This window comes from Natator depressus, chromosome 7 (assembly GCF_965152275.1).
Source record: "Natator depressus isolate rNatDep1 chromosome 7, rNatDep2.hap1, whole genome shotgun sequence".
Lineage (NCBI taxonomy): Eukaryota > Metazoa > Chordata > Testudines > Cheloniidae > Natator > Natator depressus.
The window spans coordinates 93,674,820-93,697,097 of NC_134240.1; the positions used below are offsets into that span (position 1 = coordinate 93,674,820).

General features: G+C 39.1%; 1 protein-coding gene across 1 annotated transcript in view; it reads left to right on the top strand.

The window, feature by feature from the left end:
- Window positions 1–22,278, top strand: part of CC2D2B (coiled-coil and C2 domain containing 2B) — a 102,001-nt gene that overhangs the window by 75,333 nt on the left and 4,390 nt on the right. The window contains exons 24-34 of the mRNA XM_074960003.1: window positions 288–397; window positions 2,378–2,474; window positions 6,614–6,712; window positions 8,670–8,852; window positions 9,001–9,204; window positions 9,477–9,566; window positions 10,061–10,174; window positions 11,090–11,224; window positions 16,331–16,453; window positions 17,251–17,309; window positions 19,264–19,441. Of these exons, the coding sequence (XP_074816104.1) occupies window positions 288–397; window positions 2,378–2,474; window positions 6,614–6,712; window positions 8,670–8,852; window positions 9,001–9,204; window positions 9,477–9,566; window positions 10,061–10,174; window positions 11,090–11,224; window positions 16,331–16,453; window positions 17,251–17,309; window positions 19,264–19,441 (1,392 nt within the window). The remainder of the gene's footprint in view (window positions 1–287; window positions 398–2,377; window positions 2,475–6,613; window positions 6,713–8,669; window positions 8,853–9,000; window positions 9,205–9,476; window positions 9,567–10,060; window positions 10,175–11,089; window positions 11,225–16,330; window positions 16,454–17,250; window positions 17,310–19,263; window positions 19,442–22,278) is intronic.

The window sequence follows — 22,278 nt, forward strand, 5'->3', positions numbered from 1 at the left end:
CAAGGAGGATTTAGGTTAGATATTAGGGAAAACTTTATAAGGGTAGTTAAGTTCTGGAATAGGTTGCCAAGGGAGGTTGTGGAATCCCTGTCACTGGAGGTTTTTAAGAACAGGTCAGACAAACATCTGTCAGGGATAGTCTAGGGGTTTACTTGGTCCTGCTTCAGCACAGGGGGCTGGACTTGATGACCTCTTGAGGTCCCTACATTTTTATTGTTCTATAAGATGACGTAGAAATAAAACAAAGCAGTACAAATCTAATAAAGTGTATGATTTTTGTGTTTTAGGTGAGTGTGCGTCCATTTGTAGAAGTTTCTTTCCAGCACACAGTTTATCAAACTAGCATTGCAGATGGATCTCATCCATGCTGGAATGAAGAACTTCAAGTGGATTTTATGTAAGTTGGCCACATACTTCTCCATGAAGAATGTACAAGAAAATAAAAGTATTTGAATGCTCCAGTGAAGAGTCAAAGTTTCCCATGGTTAGGTGGTTATATTTTGTTTCAAAAGTATTTTAAAGTTTTTCATTTAGGCTGCTGAACTCATCTGCCTTTCCGTATCTGTGTATAAGAGTTGGAGATGCAGTAGGAGGATTGAATGATTTAGGGCAGTGGTTTTCAACCTTATTTCATTTGCAGACCCTTAAAAAATTTAGAATGGAGGTGCAGACCCTTTTGGAAATCTTAGAAATTGTCTGCAGACCTCCAGGGGTCCCCAGTCCACAGATTGAAAACTACATATTCATGACCCTGAGGCTACGAACTGATGGTTTAGGACATTAGGAATGGGATACATTGTTTTTTTTCATCTCTATGCCATGTTTTTAAACCAGCAAAGTCAGTAGTGACTAAAAGTTATAACCATCCAGTGGCCACTTGTCCGTTCGTTCATTGGCATCTTCACTGAGTACAACAGACTACAAAAATGCACAAACCAAGTAAAAGAAGTAATGGAGAAGATAGGTTTGATATACAATGAAAAGAAATGTAAAGTCATGTTAATGGGGACTATCGGGACAGAAATCAAAACTGGAGAAGGTGGACAATTTTACGTATCTTGGAAGTACCATCAGCCAAGATGGTACTAGTTCCAAGGAAATAATAAGAAGAATCGGGAAGGCAAACACTGCATTTGGAAGACTCAAAAACATCTGGCAACTCAAAAACATCTCCCTCAAGACAAAACTGAATGGGTACAAAGTAATTGTTAATCGCCATCATAACATATAGCAGTGAGACGTGGCAACTTACCAAGAAAGATGGATGCATTTCATCACAAATGTCTGAGATGAATATTGGGAATAACATATAGAGATAGGAAGACAAATGAAGAAGTCAGAAAAATTACTGGACAAGGTACCCTCTCACAAATAATCTACAAAAGAAGACATCACTGGCTGGGACATGTGCTGAGAATGGAAAAAGAACGCTTACCAAATACCACCCTTGAATGGAACCCAGAAAATGCAAGAAGAAAGAGAGGAAGACCGCAAATAACATGGAAACAAACAGTTCTGAACAACATCAGGCACCTCAACATGAAATGGGAAGATTTGGAGAGAAGGGCAGTTGATAGGCAAGGATGGCAAATGTGGGTAGCCCAATGTGCAGCAAAGCACGGGATGGACTAAGGTCTAAGTGGCCACTTAGTCTGTTTGAATTGAGTTGGAATAATGGCTCTCAAACCTCCCCATCTCCCAATTTAGGGCATATGGTTGGGGATAGGGTATGGGATGGAGTGGACCCAATATGAGGAACATGGCTGGAATGCTGTAGTTGCTCTGTTTTGTGCAAATTTAACAACCATAAAGACTGTTATAAACTGGCACAATTTTAGAGCAACCCTGGGAGCTGAGAACTAGAATTAGGGAGGTGTGCAAAGGCAGTTTAAAACCACCTGTTTCCCACTTGGAAGAACAAAGAATCTGCCTCTGTATCTTCTGTTCGTTATGTGAGCTTTCATTCAGTTGGTGCTCTGAAATATGTGAAAGAGTAGAAAATTTACTAAACATGGTTTAGTAAATATGAGATAGAAGTCAGTGAAAATCAGCAGTTTACACCAAAATGAGGATCTGGCACAATTTATTTGACTAAATATCTATTGACACAGTAATTAGAGAAACAAAATATGCTGGGTCAAATTCATCCCGGTGGGTAACTCCTTCAAAGTCAGTGGAGTTAAACTGGAGTGAAATTTGTCCTTTGATTTTTAGTGGCGAACATACCAATTTAGTTTTCCTTTAAAAATGTTTATGGTTCTGTAATATTTGAAGTAAATTACTGCCAAAAGTGATTGTGTTGTTTTTTAAAAAAATGATAAAGCTCTCTGACATACAATATCTGATTAAAACTGAAAGATTCTGTTCTTAATTACAGATCACCAGGACATGATTATAGCTTTTCAGGACTGTCTAAAATAAAAGACAATATATATGTCAACATTTTTGATGAAGTTAGGATGGAAAAACATGAGGTAAATTGTATAAAACACAACTGATTTTTATTATATTTTTTTGACGTTTGAAAACTATAACCATGTACATATCTCAGCTTCTTGTTTTCTTAACGAAAGAAGCTATATGTACTATTGTTTTCCAATTTTGAATAAATTCAGTTTTTAATTTAATTAAAAGCATGCTAGAAATGTCACAGCCAACCACTGTTGTCATTTGGGCCAAATTCTGTAAGGCATTTGTAAAGGCCTGTGGAATCTTGTTAATAGATTTTAAGGACAAGAGTCCATAATGATCATTTAAACTATAGCAGGTGTGGAAAATGTTTTTATTTTCTGGAAAGAAAGATAGCAAGCAAGAAAGAAACATTTTGATGAAGAGTTGAAAAGTGAACATTTTGATTCAGAAATGCCACTGTGATGTCTCATTGGGTTTTTCTATTTTTTCATGCTTTGTGTGTATAAAAGATCTTCTACACTTTCCACAGTATGCATCCGATGAAGTGAGCTGTAGCTCACGAAAGCTTATGCTCAAATAAATTGGTTAGTCTCTAAGGTGCCACAAGTACTCCTTTTCTTTTTGCGAATACAGACTAACACGGCTGTTACTCTGAAACCTGTCATTGGGTTTGTAGTTTGGGTGCCTCAGTCCACCATTCTCCTTTATGGGAAAGCCTCCTTGGCCAGACTACATCTCCCACAACTCATTGTGGGACCCCTTGTTGAACTATCAAAGTGCATAATGGGAATCTCCATCTGTAATGCCTCATGGGAGATGTAGTCTAGCTGAAGAACCCAACCCATGGAGGAGAATGGAGGCATGAGGCAGTTGAACTACAATTTCTATGAAGTACTGTATCGATGTTTCTAAATTAAAAATTTTCTCTTTTAGCAGGTTTCAGAGTAGCAGCCGTGTTAGTCTGTATTCGCAAAAAGAAAAGGAGTACTTGTGGCACCTTAGAGACTAACACATTTATTTGAACATAAGCTTTCGTGAGCTACAGCTCACTTCATCGGATGCATTCAGTGGAAAATACAGTGGGGAGATTTGTATACAGAGAGAACATGAAACAATGGGTGTTACCATACACACTGTAACCAGAGTGATCACTTAAGGTGAGCTATTACCAGTGGGAGAGCGGGGGGAGGGGGGGGACTTTTTGTAGTGATAATCAAGGTGGGCCATTTCCAGCAGTTGACAAGAACGTCTGAGGAATGGTGAGGGGTGAGGGGTGGGGAATAAACATGGGGAAATAGTTTTACTTTGTGTAATGACCCATCCACTCCCAGTCTCTATTCAAGCCTAAGTTAATTGTGTCCAGTTTGCAAATTAATTCCAATTCAGCAATCAGAATTAATTTGCAAACTGGATACAATTAACTTAGGCTTGAATAGAGACTGGGAGTGGATGGGTCATTAAACCCCCCACCGTTCCTCAGACGTTCTTGTCAACTGCTGGAAATGGCCCACCTTGATTATCACTACAAAAAGTCCCCCCCCCCCCCCCCCCCCCGCTCTCCCACTGGTAATAGCTCACCTTAAGTGATCACTCTGGTTACAGTGTGTATGGTAACACCCATTGTTTCATGTTCTCTGTGTATATAAATCTCCCCCCTGTATTTTCCACTGAATGCATCCAATGAAGTGAGCTGTAGCTCACGAAAGCTTATGCTCAAATAAATGTGTTAGTCTCTAAGGTACCACAAGTACTCCTTTTCTCTTTCAGCAGAAATTTTTCTGTTTCTAGGTGTTTAGTTATTTAACAAAAAGTCAAAAATTTCCATGGAAAGCAGATGCTTGTGTGAAAAAATTAGTTTAATTGACGATAGTTTTTGATGAAATTTTTTTGACTAGCCTTACTCTATGCTGACTTCCTGCATAACAAAAGCTATAACTTCTGTTTGAGCTAGAGTGTATATTTTAGAAAGACATAAAATTTTGTTTTAGACATCAAGTGACGGGGAATCTACCTCATCCATTGGTAAGTTGTTCCAATGGTTAATTACTTCCACTGTTACATTTTTGCACCTTATTTCCAGGTGGAATTTCTCTGGCTTCATCTTCTAACCATTGGCTCTTGTTATACTTCTGTCTGCTAGCTTAAAGAGCCCACTAGTATCTTCTCTCTGTTTAGGTACTTATAGGGTGTGATCAACTCATGATAAGGGTAAAAACAGGTAAATGGAGTTTACCACTTCTCATTTGGGTAATACGGAGTTTAGCTTTTTAGTTTAGCCACTTCTTTTATTACATTCCACCATTGAATCATGTCTTAACTTTCTCTGTAATAAGCTAAATAGATTGAGCTTCTTAAGTCTCTCACTAGAAGGCACTTTTTCTGACTTTGAATTATTCTTGTGGCTCTTTTCTGAACCTTCTCCAATTCTCTTATATTACAAAATTATTTTTATGCAACACATACATTTTTCATCAACAGCTTAATGGTTATCATGTATTGTTTTATTAAAACAAGACACATGCCGAAATTTATGATGCAATGACTACTACTTAAACTTTTACTCTAATGGACAGTGAATATACCTTACACATTATGGCTCATTTCATATGGAGATTTTCTATAGAACTTCCTGCTCCTGTACAATTTTATTTTTATTGTTGCCTTTGAAGGCAATAACATTTGGGTGGATTCTTGAGAAATACAGCAGAGTTTAGAAAATAGGACCTCTGGTATAAACAATTGGTTTATATATTCTTGATAATAAGATGTATCTGGTTTTTGAGCAGTTAGCAATAATTTTTTATCACAGTGAAATTCTTTAAGCCACTTCCTGTAACGTGACCCAGTGCAATGCTCCAGATGTTGTTATCATAGACAGTTTTGTCATCTGGAATGGAATTACTAATAAGAAAATGTTTAACTGTCAGATGTACTGTATATAAGAAAAAGTAATCACACTGCTAGCTTTCTGATTACTTCCTTGTTAGCTCATCTACAGGCCCCATTCCTGTAAATAGTTGTGCTAGTGTGGCCCCCTGTATCAGCATGTATACCACTGACTTTGGTGGCACAGAGGAAGTGCAATATTTGCTTGCATGCTAGGGTCTCAGTGAGCTACAGATTTGTAAAATTGTAATAATTTAAGAAAATTATACCCACTTCTGTGACACATACAAGAAAATAGCTGACTAAGTCATCTACTTATCTATTTAATATATTTATCTTCTGAATGAACTGCTGGAGGGAGAGTGTTGAACGCTGGGAGGAAGAGGTATAAAGACATTGGAAATGAAACAGAGAATTAGCATCCCGCAAACTGAGCATCATTTTCATCTCTCTCCTTTCCCTTCACCTTGTTTCCAGGCTGTGTCAAAATCCTATCACTTCTTCCTTCATAACATTTCTAAGATCTGATCTTTTCTTTCTGTCTGCTCAGCTGAAACTCTTGTCAAAGCCCTCATCATTTTCAGTCTAGATGACAGCAACCACATCCTCCACACCTGCATCACTATTCCCCAGTCTATTCAAACGGCAACTGACACAGGGGAATCCTTACATGGTGTAGTGCCAATATAGGCAGATGCACACTGCCTGTTCCCCTGCTTTCTAGATAGGGGTCGGGGAAGAAATACTCCAGCGTGGGAAGAGGTGGAGTTGGACAGACCACAAAGCACTCTTTATGATCCTCATCTGGTACAGTAGTCTCTATGGGGCTGTTACTGCCAGCATAATTTAGAGCATTCCTTAGGGTGCTCTGAGTTAAGTTAGTGGCCATTTTGGTGCAGCACTGGGGAAGTGGAGCTTTCTTCCCTGCTTTCCTTAGATATGCTGAGTATAAACTGGGCATAGTTGTGGATTGAGCCCATGAGTCTTTGAGCTTCACTGATAATGGAAAAGTTTTAAAAAATGCCTCTGGATTTTATTGTGAAAGCATTTCACTTTGAGAAAATATGGATGTATTTGTTGATCAGATTCAGTTTTTTATGAGCAACTCACTGGTTCTATGAACACCTTTTTGAGTCTATTCAGCTTGGTATTGATTGCCTTTTGTTGCCACAGCCACAACTGAAAACATATATAGAGCTAGAGATAGATATGTGTGTACATATACTGGTAAGCTTCCAAAGGTTGTGGAATCAGTGTCAGCTAAGATACACACACCCACTTAACTACAGCTAACCCTGACTATGTATTTCAATAGGATACTTGTCTTAAGGGTTGCAGTGGCCACTCGTATATAAGAAAGAACTGGTTTGGATCAGTTACTTTTCCTTTTTCTGCTCTTCTGGAACAATCAAAGGTAATTATAATAAAAACATTTTAAAAACTTCTGTTGTGTCAGCAAGATTTTAAAATGTTTACATTGTCAATAGCCGTGATCCTCATACATTAGAAAGAATAATTTTTTTTTATCATTATGTAACTCCTGTGGGCTTTACCATTTGTTTGTGAACACAGTTAATCTTTCCCTGCATAATCAAGGGAGATCAGAAATACAATCTAATTTGCAATAGCAATTCCAAGACACAAACTTCTCCCAAAATCTTTTAATGGGAGCACTGGTTTTGACTCCATTTGCCACAGCAGTGAAAGCCTATCTTAGATTGTTCAGAAACTGCTTTTCCATAGGGTGAGGGGAAGTAAAAGGCTGAGGGGAAACTGCACTGAAGTTTGCAAGAGCCCCATAGGAAGTTCCAAGGAGAATGCAGGATTCAGCCAGAGCACTCGGCTAATCTTAGTCAAGCTGTAGACTCTTTTGCTGACCCAAGGAAAAGAAGACCTTGTTATTTCTTGGGAGGACTATGGGAAAATGCCATAGTAGGGACCTAGAGAAGAGAGACAGAGTGACTACCCGATCCTACCTATTTTAGAAGCACCTGAGTTCCTACTCACCATCCAGGAAAGATATAAACTGTGAACAGATCTGGGAAGCCTCTTGCTATGGTTTAGAGTACACTACACAACCTTGCTCTCATCCAGAGACTCAGTAATGTTGGGATTCCCTCAGAGACCTTTCCACTCAGCTTATCCAGAACACCTCGTCCATTTCTGGGAGAACATTTCATCCAGTTCTCTGGGATCCAAAAACTCAAACACCTGCTCGTCACACAGGTTACTTTAATAGGCATGTAACAGCTCTCTGATGATGCTGGCCAGGCCCAGATGAAGGGGGTTTAGATACAGGGTGATACCACAATTCCAATTCATGTCATGCATCACACAGTTTATAGACATCTTTCCTAGCTACTAACATCTATACTTCTTGCGCGTAAAGACCAATTGCTTTGCAGATAGCATAAGGCAAGCTTATCAGTTCAGGTTGTTTCTATTTACTTTGTTTACTACAAACATACCCACAATAGTTAGTCTAGTTAGTTTGGCTCCCTTTTTTATTCACAATAGTTAGTTGTTTCAGAATTACTTGTTGGGGCTTGTTCAGCAGTTACTAGTTCAGGTATGTCATGTCTTAACTTGGGCCTACTCAGGACAGCTAAGTCAGTCCTACAAGTGTCTCCTACGAGATCTTCACCGTTTTGCTGTTTTGTTTACCCTTCCTCCTACCCCATCATTGGTGTGCCTTACCTGTTGAAACAAGTCCTACTGCCTATGAGAAGCCCAACTTTCTGTAGGCTTAAGACTGAGTTTTTTTGTAATTAAATAGTCAGTAGTCCTAATTAATATATATCATGTATTGAGAGTTAGTTTTGCATAGGGTTTTGTGTGGGAAGATTGGGCTAAGGGGTGCTATATTATAATTGTATTTGCAGTAAAGTTGTTTAACCAGCCATTTTTACAATCTTCTGTTATTTAAACTGTTTAAAGTGAACGACACATCTTCTGTATGATTTTTTTCACCCGCACTTTGTATTCTCCTAGCTCCTTAGATTTTAAGCATTGCTGGTATTAGGTTAAGTGTGTTGTTCTAAATTTCCCTGTATATTTTCGTGGGACTGAAGCATTCATGGTGTAAGACTGTTTCCACAGGTAGGGGCACCATCTGTTCTTTAACTTGGCACAGGGTATGACTTCCTGGAGAACCCCCCAAAAGGTTCTCCCGTTTAAAATTTGAGGATTGTTGCCCTTATCCAGAATCTAGTGAGTGGAATCCCTGTGAAAAAAGCATAAAAATTAGGTTTATTTCCTTTTATTGCACATGATATAATTTGGATCATGATTACCTTTATATTTTGTTATAACATCTCTTGCACTGTAGTTTGTTTGTTTTACCTAATATAATCATCTAAATATGTTCACAGATCTGTGGTACATTTCAAGTAAATACGCCACCAGTTTTGCTTGGATATACTTGGAGCAAGACCTGTGTATCTCCTAAAGAAGAGCATTGTGGACAGAATTTAAAAGAATATACCTTTTTAACCATCTTTGCTACAATTGAACCTCAGCTATCTTCTGTTGAAAATGATTCAGAATCAGATAAGGTTGGCATTTATACTTAATGTGCATCATCTAAATGAAGACTTGCAGAGTAGGGTAAATTTATTTCTTAAAGCAAATGGTACTTTTTTTGAGGTATTTTGTATTTTAAAATCAGAAATATTAACATTGTAACTGTAATTATGATTCTAGTTTGCAGATCGTGAAGATGAAACACTTTTACAAAGAGCATGCATTTTTAAAAAAAATTGCAAGGCAAAATTTCCAAAAAGAAGAATAACAACCTCTGTTTTTGACAATGAAGGAAGAAATACTTTAGTAACAAAATATATTAGGGCACTAAATCCGCCACAGCTGCTACTAGATATGTATCCTGATGATCCTAATGCAACTTTTGTAAGTATGAGTTTTTCTGTCATACAGTAAGAACATTCAGAACTGCTGAAATTAGTCTGACATTCCTGAATTACTATAATAATTTATATTTTTTTTCTTTGTAGCTGCTATAGAGGCTCATATTTATTACCTTAGTAATTCTTGATAGCATGACAAGAAACTTAGATTAACTGTAGTTTTATATTTTTAATAATCCAAAATTAAGATCTATTCAGTAGATATTTATGACATGTGCGCCTTGGTATTTACATATATTCCTATTTCATTTATAGGATCTTATTTCTCGATTTGTGTCTTTAATTCCTTGCGTATCAGATACATTGAATGAAAATGCTGATGTTGATGTTTGGATGACATCAGAGGTAATAATCACATTAAATAATAGATGTAGATGAGTTAATAGATTGTTGAAATAATCTGTTTTACGTGCATTAAAATTCTGCATGGAAAATATTTGGTTTACAGAGCAAAAAGCCAAATCTTGACTGCTTGCCAACCACAGATTAAGCCTCATGTCATCCCTTAGCCCGGTCAAATCCATAAAAGGGGGAATGAGCTCTCAGGAAACTTCACAAGCTAAATCATGTGGATTTTGTGAGAAATCCTCCCTCAGTGAGTAGGGTGGGAGGAAGGAGATTTACATAGGAGGCAAGGCAAGACTGTCTCCAAAACCTTCAGAATCCAGATATACCCATGTTATGTCTCAGCGTCCCTCTTCTACCAATAGACAGTTTTCTGAGGAGCGTGCTGTCATTGGCAATCTCCTTGGCTTCCGCTCTGCATTCTATGACTAGATGGGGAGATGACAGCATAGCATTTCTAGTAAATAGCTTATTCTTTACTATTTTGCATTTAGCACTGCATCAATTTGGCTGTTGGAAATAAAGAAGAGCATGCAGTGCTTCTGTGTAACTACCTTCTGTATTTTGGGAAAAAAGCATGGGTACTGTTGGGAACATCAGTGTTAGAAGTAAGTGCCATAATTTAAAAAATGTTTAAATCTTCATTGGTTTCACCCCCACAACAGCATAAACAATGTAATGTGCTAAAGAGAATAAAATATGTAGTCAATAACATACCAAGACAAAAATATTGGAAACATCAGGATTGCCATGCCATATCAGACCAATGGTGCTTGTCCAACATCCTGTCTTCCACAGTGGCCAGTACTACTTGCTAAGAGAAAGGTCCATTAAACCCAATTGTGGACAACTATGGAATAGTTTTCCTTAATAAACATTTCTTCCTAGCTCCCCATTAGTTAGAGATTGGTTTGCAGCCTGGATGATTTCATCATCTAAGTAAATGTTTAATCCTACTACGCTCTTGGCCTCAATGACATTGGTGAAAATGAGTTCCACAGCTTAATTATGTAAAAGTATTTATTTAATCAGTTTTAAATTTGTTGCTTTTCATTTTCACTGAATGGCCCTTTATTCTTATGATGAGAAAAATTAAATAAGACACCACCCAGTTTGCCTTCTCTATTACATTTGTTGTTTTACATATCTCTAGTGTGTCCTCTTATTCATCTCCTCTTTAACCAGCCCCATTTTTTTCAGTCTCTCCTAATCTGGTCACAGGCAGCATTCATATTTGAAATCAAAGTGAATATCTATGTGAGGCTTGTAAGATTAGGCCCTATTTTCACAAGATAGAGAAATATTCATGAGGCAGCATTGGGTAAACTTGCCCTTGCCACACCTGTTCTTTCAATAAACAGAAGACTACAATCTCTTGGAATGTCAGTCTGGCACCTTTCACTAAAGAAAAATAAACTATTTGTAAAAGACTGAGGAAAAGTAAATATTGGAAGCTAATTTTACTTTCTTCATTGGAATTGTGTATATATATAAAATTGATGACATCTACTTTTTGTTGGTAGGGAAAAGTGGCATATGTATTAACTCATGAAAATGAAGAATATTTCCTTTGGAATCCCTTGAATGGACAGTGTTATAAACAGTTTGATACATTTTGTCCCTTACAGAGTGTTGACTGCTTAATCAATTGGGAAAACGTAAGTATGTAAAATTAAACCAAAAGATACAAGAAATAGTGTCATGTTAGTTGTAGACAAAGTATTAGGTAATATTTTAAGGGATCAAATAAAGTAATGTAGAATTTACAAAGAATAGGATTCAGGATGTTTATATCATTTTAGAGACAGCAAAACTTTGCTGCTTTGCTAGCTAACTAGTATTCAGTATGTTACTACTGTATAGAAACTAATATGGTTCTACTCCGGTCTTTAAATGCTGTCTAGTATTTTGGTATGACTGAATCTGTGAGATCCCAAACATTTTGTTATGATTCTGCATCATATGTTTCATCTGCACCACCTTCCACAATGGTGGAGAATAGGATATTTTAATTATGTATTATCTCTTTAAATTTTCAATAATTAAATAGAGAGGAAGATATATTACTACTATGATAAACCATGGGATAAGAACAACTTCAGGTACTGTACATAGGAGTTTATAAAGCAGATTGCAGACTACTACATGAAAGTGTATTGTTTCTTTAAGAGCATTATTATTATTTTATTTTGGAGTGTGCTAAACACTTCAAATCTGTACTGCAGATTCTTAAAGTATGGGTCTGATCCTGCAGTGTTCTTAATGCCCTCAAGTCTTGACTTCAGCGAGAGGCAAGAGCACTTAGCATCTCAAGAAATACCCACTGCAGGAATGGGTTCCTCAGTAGTTCCTCTGCACCATAAAGACAGCAATGTCTTTGTTCCACAAGTTAGGACTACAACTGAACATCAAGAAATCCATTCTGAGATTGGTACAAAGTATAGAGTTCATAGAGGCCTCCCTAGATGCAGGTTCATGATATTAACAAACCTTGTATCAAAAATTCAAATCAGTCCATAGACATCAACAAAAAATTGCCTTCAGTTACTCGGACACATGGCAGCTTGTACCTGTGTGACTCAACATGCTATGTTATGTCTTTGTTGCTTCCCTGGCTCAGAACAGTTCATATTTCAAACAAACAGCCTGAAAAAGCTGGTGTCAGTCCCTCATCAAGTAGAAGACTCTCTCAATTGGTGGAAAGACCCCGACAATGTCTACACAGATGTGCCATTCATCCAACCTTCCCCTTCCATCAGCGTAATGACAGATGCATCTCTGGTGGCCACATTTAGGGATTCACACCATTCAGGGCAAATGATCTACCCAGGAGACACAGTTACTCCTCAAACTCCTGGAGCTGAGGGCTGTCAGGAATGCCAGTATCCATTTCCTGCCTTTAATCAGGAACAGAGCCATAAAAATCATGACAGACAATGTAGCCTCCATGTTTTATAACAACTGGCAAGTTGTGTGTGTGTGGGGAGAGATCCCCTTCTTTTTGTGCCAAAGGAATAAAGCTATGGAACTGATGCGTAGTCAACTGCATCCTAATCTTGGCAGTTTACTTCCTGGGTATACAAAACACTATGGGTAGTGACCTCAGCAGGCAGTTCTCCCAGAATTACAAATGGGAGCTCCTCAGACTCTCAAGCACATTTTTCTCACTTTCGGAGTTCCAGAAGTGAATCTCTTCGTCATCGTTACCAACAGAAATTGCAAACAATTTTGCTTGGGGGCTGAGTTATAGGTCCTCCCTGACTGGGGGAGGTGCTTTCCTTGTTCTGTGGACAAGAGGCCTTTTCTGTGCACTTCCTCCAATGCCTCTGATTTTGAAGGTGGTAAATAAGATCAAGCAAGACAAAGTCAAGATAATATTGTTAAATCCAATGTTCCCACAGAGGGCTGGTACCCTTTGCCTTGCTGTTTGTCTGGCGATGAGCCTTCCATCCGTTCCCAGCCTTCTCTCTCTAGATGCTGGGCAGACTCTCCATCCTAACCTGGGAATTCTTCACCTCAAGGCTTGGTTACTCAGTGGTTCACAGGAGTACAGACCTCCTGTTCTGCAGAGGTACAGAAGGTGTTTTTAAATAGTAGGAAAAGGTCTACATGAAATACTTACTTGCAAAAGTGGAAAAGGTTTCCACACGGATGTATTCAGTGACATCTTTAGCCTTTTTTTTCTTCATTCTCTGCTGTCCTTGACTGTCTACTGGAATCCAAAAAGTCCAGGATTATATATGAGTTCCCTGAGAGTCCACCTGCTATCTATAACAGCCTTTCATTCCCTGGTTGAGGGATTCTCAGTGTTTGCTCAGCCCACCACTGCAAGATTCATTAAGGGATTAAGAAATCTTTAATTCACATTAGAGAACCCATCCCTGTATGGGATTTTAACTTTAAACTTTTTACTCAGATGTCTTATGAAACCCTCTTTCAAAGGGATGGCCGCTTATTTCCCTCTGTCACCTATCCATGAAAACAATCTTGTTGGGGGCCATCACTTCTGCTAGAAGAACTAGGGAACTGGGAGTTTTAATGGCAGACCCTCCCTTTACAGTGTTTTCCAAGGACAAAGTCTAATGTCCACTTCCAAAAATTTTACCTGTTATCATCTGAATTTCATATCAGTTAGGTCATACATTTCCCCATTTTCTTCCCAAAACCACAGCAGACCAGGGAAGATGCTGCCTTCCATATCCTAGATGTCAGGAGGGAGCTAGCCTGGACAGAACCAGATCATTCAGAAAATCTCCAAGACTGTGTCAATTGCTGACAGGTCAAAGAGTCCACAATTTTCACCCAGCGGCTCTCTAGGTGGATTTTTGAATGTATTATTTCTTGCTATCAATCTGCTGATTTACAACCTCCCTCTATGGTATTGGCCCACTCCCTGAGATTACTTTCTACTTCTGTGGCATTACTCAAAAATATTCCCATTTTTGAGATCTGCAAAGCTGCAAATTGGTTTTCAGTACATATATTCTCTAAGCGCTATATGTTGCTTCATTCTTCTAGATCAGATGCTCCTCTTAAGAACACAGTTTTGTCTTTAGTGTTAGACTCAGCTCTGAAGCTCCCTTCTTCTGTTGAGGATACTGCTCGGAAGTCACCTGAAGTCAAGGACATATAGGGACATCACTCAAAGAAGAAGGAAGGTTACTCAGTTTGTGCAGTAACTGGAGTTCTCCGAGATGTGTGCCCTATGGGTGCTCCACTAGCCACTCTCTTTCCCTTCTGCTTTGGAGTTTCCTCTGTGGGACTTGGTAGTGGAGAAGAAACTGAAGGTGGTTCTCCCACACAGTCCTACATATCCTCTGTGTGAGGCACGAGGACGTGTAGGGCACATGTATGGGTTGAATGCGCACTGCTAACAAAAATCTCCAGTCAAAAGCTCATGGGGTATAGGCACAGCTGAAGTGGAGCACCCACAAGGACACACATCTTGAAGAATTCCAGTTATTTCATAGCATAAGGAGCCTCTCCTTTTCCACACATTCCCCTCATACCTTGAGTCCTGAGGAAAATCAATCAGGACAGAGTATCAATAATCTTAGTGGCTCTCTGGTGGCCAAGACAGTTTTGTTTTATCAGCATTTCCCAGATGGCTTCACATCTATGCATACGCATCCAGCCATTTCTGAACCTGCAGAATGAGGGCAAGCCAATAGCCCTCCACCTCACAGCCTGGTATTTGGGTGGACAGTGGACACAAAGGGGTCATCCTCTGGAGAGGCTCAAACTGTTCTCCATAACAGCAGGAAAATATCTACGAGAAAATGTTATACAGCTAAATGGAAGAAGTTTTCCATCTGGTGCCAACATCATCACAGATCTCCAGAGAACTTGGGGATCCAACCATCTTTGACTATCTTTTGGTTCGTTAAAGACATCAGGACTATTCCTTAGCTTGGTGCATGTACGTCTGCCAGTGATTAACGCCTTCCTTCCTCCAGTGGAGAACTGCTCAGTCTTTACCCACCCTGTGACCGTGAGGTTTCTGAGCAGTCTCACCAGAACTTTTCCTCTAGTATTGAAACCAACACTTATTTGGGACCTTAATCTGGTACTGCCAACACTCATGAATCACTCATGTGAACCTTTGGCCTCCTTGTTCCTTCTCCATTTATCTATAAAAGTGGCTTTCCTGAAGGCAGTTACCTCCACCAGAAAAGTAGATGAGTTTGGGTGCCTTATGGTGGATCCTTCCTACACAGTTTCCGTAAGGATAAAGTGTCTCTCTGAGATACCCCAAATTCATCCCATAGGTTCCCTCCGAATTCCTTTTTAATCAAATCATACACTTATTTTTTTTTTAACCAAAACTATTTCCTCACAGAAACTCTCTAAATGGATCTCAGGTTGCATCTTGCATTGCTATGAGCAAGTGGGAACTCCTCCCCCCTTGGAGATGCTCCCCTACGAGATCTGTAGAATGGCAACATGGGGCTCTGTACATATTTTTACTAAACATTACACCCTAATACAAACTACTTCTTCAGACACATCCTTTGGTACAGTGATCCTGCAATGTGTGGTGCAGAATGGTTCCTTTCACCCTCCACCATGATGAATACTGCTTGGGAATCACCCCCAATGAAATACCTATAGGGACCACTACTCGAAGAAGAAAGGAAGGTTACTTACCTTACAGTAACTGGAGTTTTTTGAGATGTGAGGTCTCTATGGGTATTCCATGACCCGCCTTCCTTTCCCTCTGCTTTGGATCCTTCCCTAAGGTGATTTGTAGTAGAGAAGGAGCTGGAGATGGAGAGGCAGTTGGTCTACCCCACCCCTTGTGCCCTCATTTTGGTGCACAGGGTGCAGTTGCAGACCAACAGACACTGCTAGTGAAAAAATCTTCTGGTCTCAGGCTCATGGAGTGTATGCGCACCCCCCACACCGTGGAATACCAATAAGGACCACATGTCTCAAAGAACTCCAGTTACTGTAAGATATGGAATCTTCCTTTTCCATTTGACTTCTTTGGGAGTTCCCCATATGGATGACTTGCAGGTTCAGGCCCTATGTTTGTATTAGTGAAATATTAGCCAAAACTACAGGTGTTTAAGCCTGATCCTCTTCAGTTGTCAGTATAAGTGTGCAATTGCTTCCCTCCATCACACTATATAATGGCATTTCTCTGACTTATCATATACTTGTTTTGGTATTAAAGGAAAACATTTAAAAGTACATTTCACATCTTTTAATTTAAAACAATTTTTGTAGATTGATTGCCACATTTTATACTAATGTTTTGATAGGTCTGGTTCAATACACAGCAAAACAGTTCACCAATGTGCGTAAGTTTTGAAATTTCAAAGGAAGGTTTTTGGAGACAATTTCTACCACACAATTTTCAATGCATAAAAACACAAACTGTACAGGTAACTCCTCCAATTTTCAAAGTTTATCTGTCTGATATAAATTATAGTAATTATCATTGGCAGTAATTACTTGAATACCCCACCATTATAAGCAGCTGAAATCCTGCTGGGAAAAGGTTAAGTGGGTTGGCTATGTTGCTTTAGATGCAGGTGACTAGTTACTGAATATAATGGATTTGTGAGTGACTCTATGAGGAAAGGTGTGTGTTGAGCAGTCTTGAAGGAGCAGCCAAGCCTGCAGAGAAGGTTTGAACTGAACCATGTCACCTTATTGTTATAAGAGCTAAACAAAGTGGGTTGGTAAAGGTGCCTGCTTAAGGTGCCAACTCTATTTTCACTAAGATAGTAAAAGTTAGTGGGCAGATCATTGACTATTGCTGAGGATCACACAGTGCAAATCAGGGGTTGTGGAAGGTCTATATGTGTGTGCCAAGGTGACATAAAGCTCATCTTTGCACTACCCTGATTATGGGGCTGTTATGTGCAAGACCGATCTTCACATATAAACTAGAGCAACCAGCGAATTGGTCTAATTGACGTGGCTGTTAACAGCCCCGATGGGGCCAAAATCACAGCTCGGGATTGGAGCAGTGTGTACGTTTCCCTACCATGGCCCCTTCCCTCCACCCACCCACTCTGTGTGTGCAGCTGGGATGATCTTCAGAGGGCCAACTGTGCTTACTCTATGTACATGTTCCACTGACAATGTATGCAAAGTAGCTGCACTTCATTTGAGGATCTGGCCAAATGTCTTGTTATATTTTTATGTATACTTGATAGGATGTTATCTCTTTCAGCCAAAAGTAATACTTTACACCCCTACTAATGGAAGCATGGTAGAAGAACTACAGAACAGGTAGGAATCTTTTTGAATACTAAAACATGTGACCATAATGGAAGTTGGGGTGCTCAGCTTCTTGGGAAATCAGGTCAACAGTCCATTACTTTTCTACCACAAATTTACCTTTTCAGAATGGCCTGCTAATAGAATTGCCTGAAGTAAATATTAATTCTGGGTATACGAGCCATGTTCATCTAAAAGAAACAAAGTTTTAGGGACAGATCATAAAAAATAAATGCTTTAAAGGGTCATGGGGAATTTTGTTAAATTTAAGTAATGAAACATGATTATTTATATATAGGGCTGTTGATTAATCGCAGTTAACTCACACAATTAACTCAAAAAAATTAATCGCAATTAATCACACTGTTAAACAATAGAATCCCAATTGAAATGTATTAAATATTTATGGATTTTTTCTACATTTTCAAATATATTGACTTCAATTACAACACAGAATACAAAGTGTACAGTGTTATATTATTTTTATTACAAATATTTGCCCTATAAAAATGATAAAAAGAAACAGTATTTTCAGTTCACCTCAAACAAGTGCTGTAGTGCAATCTCTTTATCATGAAAGTGCAACTTACAATTGTAGATTTTTGTTACATAACTGCATCCAAAACCAAAACTGTGTAAAACTTTAGAGCCCACAAGTCCACTCAGTCCTACTTCTCATTCAGCCAATCGCTAAGACAAACAAGTTTGTTTACATTTACGGGAGATAACGCTGCCCGCTTATTTACAGTGTCACCTGAAAGTGAGAACAGGGGTTTGCATGGCACTTTTGAAGTTAGCATTGCAAGGTATTTACACGCCAGATATGCTAAACATTTGTATGCCCCTTCATGCTTTGGCAGCCATTCCAGGGGACATGCTTCCATGCTGATGACGCTCATTAAAAAAAAAAAGTCTTAATTAAATTTGTGAATTCCCTGGGGGAGAATTGTATGCCTCCTGCTCTGTTTTACGTGCATTCTGCCATATATTTCATGTTATAGCAGTCTCGGATGATGACCCAACACATGTTTGTTGTAAGAACACTTTCACCTCAGATTTGACAAAATGCAAAGATGGTACCAATGTGAGATTTCTAAGGATAGCTACAGCACTTGACCCAAGGTTTAAGAATCTGAAGTGCCTTTCAAAATCTGAGAGGGACAAGTTGTGGAGCATGCTATCAGACGTCTTAAAAGAGCAACATTCTGATACAGAAACTACAGAACCCGAACCACCAAAAATGAAAATCAACCTTCTGCTGGTAGCATCTGACTTATGATATGAAAATGAACATGCGTCGGTCCTCACTGCTTTGGATCATTATAGAGCAGAACCCATCATTGGCATGGACGCATGTCGTCTGGAATGGTGGCCAAAGCATGAAGGGACATATGAATCTTTAGCGCATCTGGCACGTAAATATCTTGCGATGCCAGTGCCACGCGAAGGCCTGTTCTCAGGTTCAGATGACATTGTAAACAAGAAGTGGGCAGCATTATCTCCTGCAAATGTAAACAAACTTGTTTGTCTGAGCAAGTGGCTGAACAAAAAGTAGGACTGAGTAGACTTGTAGGCTCTAAAGTTTTACGTTGTTTTATTTTTGAATGCATTTTTTTTGTACAGAATTCTACATTTGTAAGTTCAACTTTCATGATAAAGAATTTCCACTACAGTACTTGTAATGGGGGAATTGAAAAATACTATTTCTTTTGTTCTTTTACAGTGCAAATATTTGTAATAAATATAAAGTGAGCACTGTACATTTTGTATTCTGTGTTGTAATAAAAATATATTTGAAAATGTAGAAATCATCCAAAAATATATAAATAAATGGTATTCTATTATTAACAGCGTGATTTAATCCCAAGATTAATCGCGATTAATTTTTTAATCACGCAATTAATCAAAATTATTTTTTAATTGCTTGACAGCCCTATTTATAAACATTTCATAACCTTTATCGCAGGATCGAAAAGACCTTAAAAAGTAAAATAATGGAATGGCGATTTCATCAACCAACTCGGTGGCATCGACAATGTATTGCTCTTCTACGACAAATTCTTCCCAAGCTAGAATTAAGAAATAGGAGCTTTGTTACAGACAAAGAAGAAAATGAATTGGAAAGTTTACTGGAACATTATTGGGTTAGTATTTATATTAGAAACAATTTAATTGTATAATTTAAATTATAAACAATATTGAGAGATTAATTTATATCTATAAAGGTAAAAACTATGTATGTGTAGTATAAAGAAGGCCATGTGTATAAATAGCTGCAGCACTGAATACAGAAACTCATTCATGATCAAACATCTTTTAATACTGCTTTATTTTAACAGCAGATTATAAGGGAGGAAATAATGACTAGCCCTATAAAAAAGAAACAAAAATAACTTTAAAATGCTCAAGGACTAGCTGCCCTGAGTACCTATTTGTGTCTTGGATGTACCTGGAATACGAACTTAGTGTCTTAGTGTAATTGGGACACTTAGTCTCTCCCATAGCTTGCGCTGCTGTGGCTACACTCTTTTTAGCACTCTAGCTTGATCAGAGCTAGTGTGGGTATGTCTCCTCAAGCTGGAAATTACACCTCGAGCTCCAAGGTAGACATACCTTGCCATGCAAAATTGTGAAGGCCAAAGGTATAACTGGGTTCAAAAAAGAATTAGATGAGTTCATGGATAGTTCCATTAATGGCTGTTAGCCAAGATGGTCAGGGATGCAACCCTATGCTCCTCATGCCCCTAAACCTCCAACTGCCAGAATCTGGATGACGGGATGGATCAGATTTCTGTTCACGCCCTCTGAAGCATCCAGTGCTGGCCATTGTCAGAGAAAGGATATTGAGCTAGATGGACCATTGTTCTGACCCAGTATGGCCATTCTTATGTTCTTAAGTTAGGGTGTTCCAGAACCTCACTCTTCTGATGGTTAGAAAATTTCTAGCCTTAATTTAGTCATGGACAGTTTATACCCAGTTCTTGTACCAACATTGTCCTTTAGTTTAAATAACTCTTCTCCCTGCCTGGTGTTTACTCCCTGATGTATTTATAGAAAGTGGTCATATCCCATCTCGGTCTTTGTTTTATTAGGCTAAACAAATCAAACTAGTTTTGTCTCCTCTTTTAAGACAGGCTTTCCATTCTCCTGACCATCCTAGTTGCCCATCTCTGCACCTCTTCCAGTTTTAATTAATCTTTCTTGAACCTAAGTGACCAGAATTGTAGTGTTCCAGATAAGGTCCTACCAGTGCCTCATACAATCACATTAATTCTTCATTATCTCTACTGAAAATACCTCACCTGGTACATCCTAGGATCACATTTGCCTTTTCCATGGCCATGTCACATTGGTGGCTTGTTGTGACCTGGATGAAACCTGGTTATGGATTGCATTAAAACACCATTGAGATTGATAGGTGCGAACTCATCCTTCATTTAACATAACTGAAGCATATGCCCCCACCTAGGGCAAAAAGTGCATGAGAACCCGCCCAGGAGTTTTTGGCTGCGTGTTGTTTCGGGTAGTGGATGGGGAATGACAGAACACACAGAAACGAAGAACAGACACAAGACCGCGGGGGGGGAGGGGGGCAAGAAAGTCCAGCACAGTGAGACTCTGGAAAAAGCTAGAGAGGAGCTTCTGGGTCTGGTATTAGCTAAACAGGCTTGGGGGATATAAGCTATGAATAAAACTGCTCCTTTTGTTGTTGGTTCCTCCTGCATTCTGACAAGGAGAACTTTGTACTTTCCTTGTAAATAAACAAGATTGCATCAAAGAAAATACTAGACTCCATCAGTTACTACTTTCAACTGGAACACCCCCAGGGCCCAAACTTTGTGCCACTCAGGTTGAAAAGGAGCAACACTGGTATCAAGAGCAGTATCTAGTTCCAAGAGAAAAATTGTGAGCTGGTATTCCTGTTGAACTGAGATGGAACAAATTATGGAGGTGCTTGTAGAAATCAAAAATGGTCACTGGGATTTAAAACAAGACCTAAAACAGGAGCAGGAGGCTTCAGCAAAGAATTTAAAACAAGTCTTGGAGCCTTCATGAGAAGATCTAAACAAGAAATGCATCACATATTGCTCCAGAGGAGCCTTGGTCACCACTCCCAGGGCAATGCTCTACTTCTCCCTTGGTTGGAACCATTCAATTATGCCTTCCCTTTGCTACTGCTCCTGCTATAAGTTCTAAGCAAAATCCTGCAGGACAGGGCACAGGTAATCCTGATCGCCCCCTACCGGCCCAGAGAATTTTGGTTTCCCAGTCTCCTATGCATGTCATCCCCACTACCAATCATCCTCCCATTGTTTCTGAAGCTCCTGACGCAGTGGAATGGCAAGATCAAGCAACCCTATCTGCATCCTCTCCACCTCAGGGCTTGGTATTTGGATGGGCATCATCCTTAAAACATTCATGCTCTGCAGCCATGTGAGACATCCTTTCTTATAGTACGAAGGCCACTACTAGGAGATGTTACTGTACCTAGCTAAATGGAGGCACTTTTCTTCTTGTACCCATAAAAGGAGCATTCTCCAACAAATTGAAGATATTCTGCTCATCTTGGACTATATCCTCTCTCTGAAGGCATCAGCTCCTTGCAAGTCCACTTGGCAGTAATCAGTGCACAGCATCCACCTTCTCAGGGCTACTCAGTCTTCGCGTACGCACTGACTACCAGATTTTAGAAACATCTGATCAGAACCTGCCTGCCTATTCAGAAGCTTACTTCCGAGTGGGACCGGAACCTTGTTCTCGCCGCACTCATGAGCCTCCCCTGCCCCCTTAGCTTCTTACTCCATGTCTGTCCTTTCCATGAAGGTTGCTTTCTTCATAGCTATTACCTCAGCTAGAAAGGTTGTCGAGTTTGGAGCAATGATGGCAGATCCTTCTTACACTATAGTCAATAAGGATAAGGTTTCTTTGCATCTATACCCCAAATTCACCCTAAAGTCATTTCAGAATTTCACCTTAACCA